Source organism: Maylandia zebra, linkage group LG8 (assembly GCF_041146795.1).
Source record: "Maylandia zebra isolate NMK-2024a linkage group LG8, Mzebra_GT3a, whole genome shotgun sequence".
Taxonomy (NCBI): Eukaryota; Metazoa; Chordata; class Actinopteri; order Cichliformes; family Cichlidae; genus Maylandia; species Maylandia zebra.
This window is the reverse complement of record NC_135174.1, coordinates 21,328,307-21,338,248: the sequence shown is the minus strand read 5'-3', so window position 1 is coordinate 21,338,248 and position 9,942 is coordinate 21,328,307. Positions and strand designations below refer to the sequence as shown.

At 39.1% G+C, this 9,942-nt stretch overlaps 1 protein-coding gene across 1 annotated transcript in view; it reads right to left on the bottom strand.

Annotated features, from left to right (window-relative positions):
* Positions 1-388: 388 nt before the first annotated feature.
* Positions 389-9,942, bottom strand: part of LOC101485841 (proteasome activator complex subunit 4B) — a 47,081-nt gene continuing 37,527 nt past the window's right edge. Inside the window, exons 42-47 of the mRNA XM_004561160.5 lie at positions 9,431-9,516; positions 9,130-9,258; positions 5,812-5,967; positions 4,762-4,900; positions 4,458-4,591; positions 389-1,648 (exon numbers count right to left, since the gene is read on the bottom strand). Of these exons, the coding sequence (XP_004561217.3) occupies positions 1,514-1,648; positions 4,458-4,591; positions 4,762-4,900; positions 5,812-5,967; positions 9,130-9,258; positions 9,431-9,516 (779 nt within the window). The 3' untranslated portion in view covers positions 389-1,513. The remainder of the gene's footprint in view (positions 1,649-4,457; positions 4,592-4,761; positions 4,901-5,811; positions 5,968-9,129; positions 9,259-9,430; positions 9,517-9,942) is intronic.

The window sequence follows — 9,942 nt, the reverse complement described above, 5'->3', positions numbered from 1 at the left end:
CAACTGTAGAATATATTTCAAGTTTTAGCACTAAAAGCTTTTTGACATTGTGCATTCAAAAAAACAAAAACCCTGCTCTTTTCATGTCTTAATCTAAATCTAAATGACTCCTGTGCGACATACAGGAACTTGTTAAAACTCAGACCTGAGATTTTACTAGGCTGCAGCAGTAAAATGGGTCTAGCTACGCTGGTGCTAATGTGCACAGGCTCTAGTAACAGGGCGCAGTGGCACAAAACTATCCTCACAAGAAGAAGCTTTTATGTTTGAGCTCTGCACAGAATGAAGTGTACTGCTATGTGACATGGCTGTACAGAGATAAACAGCTGGTGCTTTATACAGTCAGCCAACCCTGCAAACATGCAACACTCAAAAAGAAGCACCACACTTTACAAATAATGCATTTATTTCACAGGACACGGTAAATTCTCAGTGCAGAACTAATGCAGAACATGACAAAATGTGGCCTATAGAAATATGACACCATTGTTACTGCAGGTCACAGATTTTTATGATCTAATATGATATATACAATTTTTATTTCTTCTTTTTATTTATATAAATGATATAATTAATGTCAATATGAGGTATTATATATCATGAGTGCTTTAAGATAGCTTTATAAGTGTTGGATACAATATAGCTGTAGAAATACAACAACGATAATTTTTAGATTACAATTTCACAAATATTTTCTGAATATATTGCATACATCCATCCATTCGCTTATCCTTTTCAGGGTCGCGGGGGGCGCTGGAGCCTATCCCAGCTGTCATAGGGCAAGAGGCAGGGTACACCCTGGACAGGTTGCCAGTCTGTCGCAGGGCTAACACACAAGGACAGACAACCATTCACACTCACATTCACACCTAGTGGCAATTTGGATTATCCAATTAACCTATCCCCACAAGCTGCATGTCTTTGGACGGTGGGAGGAAGCCGGAGTACCCGGAGAGAACCCACGCAAACACGGGGAGAACATGCAAACTCCACACAGAAAGACCCCGGCCTGATGGTGGAATTGAACTCAGGACCTTCTTGCTGTGCGGCAACAGTGCTAACCACTGTGCCACCGTGCTGCCTATATTGCATACATTTATATATATTTATAATTTCACACATGAACATTATCATGAAGGAATGTCTTCCTTGTATTTAATAACGTGCACAAGTTAGAACTCTTTTAAAAGTACATACCGGAACAATGATGATTAGCAATAAAAAGACTTTCTCAATATAAACCAAACCTTTCCCTCTAAAGTGGCCACCTTTGACTAAAAATACCATGCTAGTTAAAAATTTGAAACCATTTTGCCCAGGATTGCTTACTTGCTGGGTTTAGTGAAGGCCAACGGTGGCAAGTGAGGTTCCAGCGGGAGAGCGCCCTGCTAGCATTATCAGATATTATTTTACAAGCTGCACAAGACTGGAGTTCCCAGCCGTTGTGTAATTAATTTCTCTGGTAGTGGTCCTACATGGCTTACGAAGACCTGGGAAGGCAGGAAACTTCTGTCTAGGCGTAATAACAGGGTGACACCAGCAGGTCTGTGAGCACGAGCAGCTGATCGTCAGTGAAGCACTGTCGATGCTCCTGCCAGTTGTCGTGGTGAGTACGCCGAAATTCTGACAAGGTCTTCTTCACCGTCATCTTTGGGTAAGAAAATCAAAATCATCATACATAAACATAATCTAGGTGAATGCAGTGTGCACATTTAGAAACAACACCACAAAACACAAGTGAGTTTATCAGCTTTACTGTATTTACTTTATTGGGTTTTTTCCTGCTGTCTTTCATCGAAAACATGGTGGATGCTCATATTAAACCTGTATGAAGACTGAAATCTCTATGATGCAATATTTTTTTCCAATCTTAGCTCTGTATGATATCCTACAGAGCTCTAGTGGCTGGCGCTTTGGCTGTGAACACATGAGACCTGTTCAAACTGCTGTTTTCATGTGAAGGGCAGCCAATCAGAACAAAAATGGCTTAAAGGAGGGAGGAAGGGACCTAAAAGAGTTTGTTTTACACAGAATATGAACTGAGATGCGGCAACAAGGCCACATATATGGTAAATATTTGGTAAATAAGTAATGATCTGAACTATGAATTATGCAAAGCTACTTTTTTAGCATCCGAGAATAAAAATAAACATACATCTTAAGTATCATTTTTAGAGCATGATTCATCACTGCACATTTGGTCCTCTACACGCTAACAAAGCTCAACATCCCATTCATGAAAAAATACAATTATCTGCCTCATTGCTAAAGCCCTGGTGATACATCAGCTGGCTGATATCGACCAATCACAGATAAACTGGTATCTGCTTTTTGTTGACCAATGAAGGTATCATGAAATTAGGGACACGATCACTTATTAGTCTTTTTAAAAGGACACAGCTCAGTCTTCATAATTAAAAAAAGACCAACGAGGGCAGTCTGATGGTACTTATTATTTTCAGAATTTCTATAAAACAAAAAAATTGACTAAAGTAGAAAAACGACGCAGATCAATCCATCATGAATAATAATCATTAGCTGCAGTCCACTAGTTAGGCGTTTGTATCATATTTAATTTAACAGCATTTTCAGCAGAGTGCTTTTACAGGTTTGGTATGACTAAAATGACTTAAAGGGAGCCAATGTTTCCTCCACTGCTGTGTGCATGTGGGAGAAAGAGAAATACCTGGTGTTCTCATGCCTTCATCTGAGTTCAGTTGAAGTGTTTACATATGCGCAAAAAATGCTGACTAATAGCTCTGAGTTGTTAAGAGGGCTGAAAGGGACCAAGTGTGAAAGCATCCTAGATTTTTATAGAACACAATGCAGAAAAACATGCCTGGGATCATATAGAAATGGTGCCTTCACACAACACATGCAACAGAGCATACATCCAAGTGTATTAACAAACAGTTACTTTATGAGTAGTTAATAATCTTCCCCTTTTCAATGCAAACAAGTATTTTTTTATTAAAAAATATGCAGTATATAGCTCTATGTGGTATATGCAGTCTATATAACTGTTAACTGCTCTGTACCAGAGGCCTGAGAGTTTGTCCGCGTTTGTCTTTTTCCATACACTGGTATGTATAATAAAAAGGTAACAGAATAATTTTTAATCTGGCAACCACAGCAGGGAAAATAGGATTGTTATTTCTCAAGTGTGAATGTAAAGATATTTGGCTTCTAGATAAACAAGATGTAATGCATGATTCAAGGCCAAACTTTTATGTAAACTAATATACATGAGCCCAAAGTGATGTGCTGTTTCTCGGTAGTGGAACAATTCCATTATAGTCTGTAGTAAAGTCCTGCAATAAAAAGAATGTTGATAGCAACTGTTTTTCTTGCTTCATTTGTTTTGAACAGTGAACGCTCATACCCACCCTTGATTACAGCCACTATCTATTACAATGAAGCCTACACTTAAGTTTAAGTACATGAACTGCAAATTCAAAAGTTCCTGTTTTGGCTGGTAAATCCTCTATCTAGAGACACATAATGTAAAATGCAGATTAGCAGCTGAAAATATTTGCAGCAACGATCTAAACTGTTTACAATAATTAAAAACTAATTTGGAAAAATAATTTATTCATTGCACACTGTTAGAAACTGTTGTTTCTAGTTAGCTAAGAATGAAGTATAAAGTTATTTGGCCAAAGAAGGAAAGTCAGTAATTAATCTGATGATGATGAGATGATAAGAACACCTTCCTGACTTTTTTTTTTTTTACGTGTATTTTACTTGTATCTGTGATTACCTATGTATATGGATGTGGTTCACAGTAGTTTAGTGATTCTGCAGCAATTGTGCTAATTGGCAGCATGATTGTGAGGATGACACTGTGCGGAAAGTTGGTAGCCAAGTTTGCTAGTATAGACTGATAAGTTAGCACTCCGTTGACTTGCCAAACACTGACATCTCTGACTCCAAATAACCCCAAATGTGGGGCCACGATCCTACTTTGACACGTGAAAATATGAACACCAGGAGCTCATGGATACGGATATCATCATTATGGATATCTCCACCTTTTAAATACAGCCTATGATTTACAGTAACCAACATATGTGTCCTTTACTATAATGGGCAAAATATAATATTTCTACCAGATTCTATTTTTTTCCGACTAATCTTTCCGGTAACAGACATGTTAATCAATATTTTTACAAATACAATATTTTAACTGTATTTTATTGGATTTTCTTTCTCATCTTTTTCACTTTCCTATGGGAGAGGCACTAAACCATCGTCATCATTGGCTCCACACCACTATAATGTATTATTCAAACTCTGCTCTACGGATTACATTGTATGTATACTTCATGCCTGAAGTAAGACCAAAGACACAATTTTCTCCTCAATTGGACAATGAAATTGTATTCTTTCAGCTCACACTGTTTTGAGCTAGATGTTTATATATGAGTGTGTGTGGTGGGGCTAATGCGTGCGCGCACCTCTATAGGCTGTGGGTCATTGAGATGGCTGCTCAGGTCCATCAATATCTGAGGCATCCAGTCTGGGACATCATAGGGGCTCGACAGGATGCACGCACTGAGGCCGAGCACTCCAGCATGGCGCCGCACTAAATCTACACACACACACACACACACACACACACACACAAAGGGAGAGTTGAAATAGCTCTTCGAATCTCAAGGTTCACATTTCCCCTGGGATAAGAAAGGGTAATAGGGCAAGTATTATTGTGATTGCCTCACTGTGCAATTGTGACGTGCACGGAAATGTGTGTGTGTGTACCTGTAGAGGCCAGCTCCCCTCGGGCCTTGGGGAGGGAAGTCTGACTCAGCGTCTGGAGCTGTGTCTGCAGACTGGAGTCCAGAGGGAAGAACTGGCACTGCAGTAAACCACTGAGGGTGGTGCATGCCATGTCCCTCACCTACAATGAGAAGGAGAAAGGCGGGACAGGAAGGAGAGAAAGAGGGAGGAAAAAACAGGTCCTTGAAGATCAGAACTGACAAATAAAGAGTGCTGTGGAGAACACGAGGCATTTTTAGAGGCAAGGAATGCATGTGCAATTTATTAAGGGAGGCGAGCCCAAGGAGATCGGTGAACAGCAAGGTACACGGGACAGATATAAGCAAAGGAAGGGGAGGAGGAGGAGGAGGGATAGATGCTGAGCTGAGCTGATGTAAAATTCAGTTGCAGAACATCACTGCCTTCCTGCATCACTTTGCATAAATTATGAATAAGCTCTGAGTGATGGTTGAGGCACTGTAACAGACAGTGATACGAGGACAAAGCATTAATCAACTCTACACTCACACAGTTAACAAAATATTAAGAGAAGGACAATTCAATTGGAGTGCAGGGGTTATTGATTTTCACCTGTGCTGTACATCCAGATCAATAAACGTAGACAGTTTAAAGGGTTTAAAAGCAAGACAAGTGGGACATTGATTGCTCAAAAGCTGACATTACTCAATATTTCAAGAGACTTCTGTTCTTCGAGAACCAGTTGTAAAGCTTTTTTTTATTCGATTCAATAAATAAACATTAGTAAGTAATTTAGAGGATTTAAAGTCAAGACAAATAAACAATTATTTTGGGTTTAGCTTGAATGTTATTTTTAGATCGTCCAAGCTGCCACAGACAAAGAGATTTCAGGCAGCCACAGTACTCAATCAACATCCCTGTAACTACAGTGAGCACTGAGACAGACTGTTATTTTTAAGCAATAACTGTGAATGGAAAAGATGGATTAAGGTTTAGGTTAGAAAAGCAGCCCTTTATTATCTCCTGACAGAGATCCCAGGGGCTGTGTTAAACCAGCGCTTGTGAATACGTTACCTCAAGCTGCTCATCTAGCAGCAGCTGCATCACCAGTTTTCGAATGCGGAGAACCTCAGCGGGCACACTGAGCAGAGTAAACAAATTGTAGAAAACCATGATCTGGAGGTAGGTCAGCACTGAGAAGCGTGCATGCCATGACCTGCTGCCTGCCATCTAAGGAGAGAGGAGAGAAAGAAGGGATGAGATAATGAGAGACAAGTTGGAGTTTGTACTGATGCCCGAAAGGCCCTGAAGGTGATATATTGCTCATAAAAGATATATAAACTCGAGTACACAACATCTATATGTAATACTTTCTCTTTTCATGCAATTAAAATCTTTCAAGAAGCATCTGGATGACTCTGTGAGGCTGTGCCTGCGCAATATAAGTATGCCAACATATTCATAATCGCACATCTATTTCACTAAGTATAAATATACACAGAATGTGTATAAATAAGGGTATACCGTATACACCTACCATATTCTATACCACATTCTACACCACTTTGGTGCATTTGGTTACACTGTCTACATTTTAATGCAAAATAAAAACACAGATTGCAACAGAAGAAAGACATTTTGGAATCTGGTGCTGGCCATACCAGCAAAGACCTAATAAAACAAACAAACGGGCTAATATATATCATATTTATGTTGTTTCCTGATGCTTCTCAGCTGGGGTTTACAAGATTTCACAAATATCTACTCGTTATCATCCAAATCAATGGTTATCATAATAAATATGTAAACAGGCATTCTTATCATGACTCTTGACCATCTGTATCCATAAACTAAAATATAACTTAATGAGGAAAAATTTTCATCCATCTGTCCATCCATCTGGGTTCAGGTTACCTGAGACAGCCACATCTCCCTCCCCGTAGCCACCTGATCCAGCTCTTCTGGGGGATACCAATTAATTCCTAGTAACCAGTAAAGTGACATAATGTCCTCAAGGCATCCTTGTTCTGCCTCCTGTCGGTGAGGCATATCCAGAACACTGACTCCTTTCGATGTGGAGGAGTTGTGGCTCTACTCCAAGTACCTTCTAAATGACCAAGGCCATCATCCTATCACTAAGGCTAAGGCTAGCCTCCCCTTTAAGGAAGCTCATTTCAGCTGCTTTTATCAGTGATGGATGTGCAGCCAAACATGAAGCAGCTAAGAAAAAAGGTTTAAAGCCTCATCTCAGGGCTAGTTTACCGTGCTGAGCTTTTTGTTTTACAAATCAGATTTGAGAGTTGTCAGCATGTACAAATAAATACTCCAGAGGGGTAGCCAAGATGGTAAGACATGCTTCAGTAAACTATGTAGGAGTGAATGGCATTAATATCGAATAAATTATTTCATTTATTAAAGGTAAATAAACCTTTTTCATGGCACTGTAGGCAGAACAGTACTTTTCTCAGTGTAGTGTATGTGCTTATAAACCTTAATAAATTAAAGCTCAGACCTGATGATGACTGCATGAAAAGTCAGTATTAGGGTTAGGTTACAAAACCTGCTACAATCGATTCTGAAAGTCTGTATCAAATTTCTGCTGCCTACAAATTACCATAAACAGTTGTTGATCTGCAACTTTTCATTGTTTGACACTGTTGATTACTGTATTTTAAAACTTAGACTCTTCCAGTCAGGACTCTCTGGGAGAGCAGTGGCATGGTTCTCAAACTACCTCAGTAACAGGACTCAGTGCATTAAATCTGACGGTCTATGTTCTGACTTTGTTACAGTGCACAACGGAGTGCCACAGTATTAGGTCCCCTTCTATTTATCATTTACGTAAACAATCTTAGTCTACATGTGCCAGATGCAAACTTGCACTTCTATGCTGATGATACAGTTATTTACAGCTGTGGTTCAACTCTTGTCCAAGCCATTGACTCCTTGCAGAAAGCCTTTTCTGCTGTCCAGCATTCATTACTTCAGCTTAAACTTTTTCTCAACGCAGACAAAACAAAGCTCATGTTGTTTTCTAAATCAAGGAGACGAGCCCAAACAATCCCATCAGTAACCACTCTTGAAGGTAATAAAATAGAGTTGGTTCACACCTATAAATATCTGGGAATCTTAATTGATGACTCGCTTACCTTCAAACCACATGTAGAGAATCTTGTGAAAAACCTGAAGTTAAAACTGAGATTTTATTTTCAAAATAAGTTGTGTTTCTCTTTTAATACAAAGAAGCAGCTTGTTGCTGCAACATTCTTGCCTGTGCTGGATTATGGTGATATTCTATATATGAATGCTTCTGCTCAATGTCTTCGAATGGTTGATTCTGTGTATCATGCTTCTCTGAGGTTCATCACTAACTGTAAATTTCAGACTCACCACTGTGAGTTATACTCTCAGGTAGGATGGCCTGCTTTGGTAAGTCGGAGGAACTCTCATTTATACAGTTTTATATTTAAGGCAATACTTGGGTTGCTGCCTTCTTATATATGTTCCCTGCTTGTAATGAAACATGCTGGTCGGTATTCTCTTCGTCTGCATGGTTACTTATTGCTTTCTGTTCCATTTGCCCGAACTGAACTTGGTAAAAGAGCTTTTGTCCATTTAGCACCCTCGGCCTGGAACAAACTGCAGAAGGAATGGAAAATGACTGAATTCATTTCATTAAGTGCTTTTAAATCTAAACTACGAATCCTTGAGGCCAAGTCCATAACATGTAACTGTTTCAATTAGATTGATTGTCATTTTAACTGACTTTTTTATTTTTATTTGAATTTTATTGAATTTTATTTTTTATTTTATTCGTATTCTTTCACTTATTGTTGCATGTGTGTTGTTGCTGCCTGTGTTTGAGTAATTTCTGTAACTGTGAGACATCTGCTGCTGCCTATCTTGGCCAGGTCTCCCTCAAAAAAGAGGTTTTCAATCTCAATGGGATCTTCCTGGTTAAATAAAGGTTAATAAATAAATAAAATTGTGCACAGCACCAGATCCACATGATAACCTTTTGGTGTTCGATCAAAAATAAAACAAAGCAATAAAGTAAGGATTTCCCACCAAATGAAACTATTCCTTTAAAAAACTGTTTACACCCAGGACTTCCCAGAACATAAAAGATTTATGTTTAGGTGAAGGTGAAACTAAAAAAATGTTGCAATGCTTCCTCATCCCTTTGATGTGAAGGTAGTTTTAGAACCGCTATTTCACAACAGGGGTACCACTCACATAAAAACTCACCGCAGAAAATCTGCGAGCTAATTAAAATAGCATAGGTTGTTTTTAGTCTAACACAATACCTTGGGAGATTAGGCTTGGAACATTGACAGCAGGCAGGTGAGGCAGTTGTGAATGTGTATTTCTGGATTTGTGTGTACATATTACCTCTTCCAGTGCAGCCAAAACCAGAGGGATGTGCTCAGGATACAGCAGGCCCTGAGACATGAGAGAGAGACACGTGCGTGCATCCTGCTTCATCTCATCATAGCTCTCATCAATCTCCACCGGGGCAATCTGCAGGGGGAGAGAGAAAACAGAGAGAGAGAGAGGGAGAGAGGTAGAAAGACAAGGAGCAACGCACCATTTTGAGTAAATGAAGAGAGAAATTGAGTTTAATGGGCAAGTAAGATTGAGTGGGTAATAATGCTGTGCTAGAACCTGTGTGTGTGTGCGTGTTTGTTCTTACCTTGAAGAGTAGAGGCAGGAGCTGTAGCTGCTGTTGAACAGGAGTGGTAAAGGTTCGCCCTGCACTCGTCATCAGCCATTTTAAGACTGCAAATAGCACATATATACACACATAAACACACAAGGAGAGTTTGAATTGCTGGCAAATGATAAAAAAACCCCCACAGAACTGGAGCTGCGTGGCTCTGGTAATAAAACACAATCTATCATTATTTAGTATCTAATGACTTGTATAATTCCACAGCCAGATATTTGTCTGTATAATGGAGATTACAGTAATAACAGAAACCGAAAGAGCAGCAATGCACAAATACTGAGGCAAAAAAATGAGATCTAAATTCAGTCTGTGGCAAGCTACAAAAAAAAAAACGAAGCAGGCGTGACTACTGTAATACAATAAAATCTGCAAAAATAGTTACAAAATCTTTAAGTTCAAATAACATTCTATCCTCAATCGCTAGGTAATTTTTATATGTAGAGGTTTGCATATGTGTCTCTCTATCTTTCACTGGA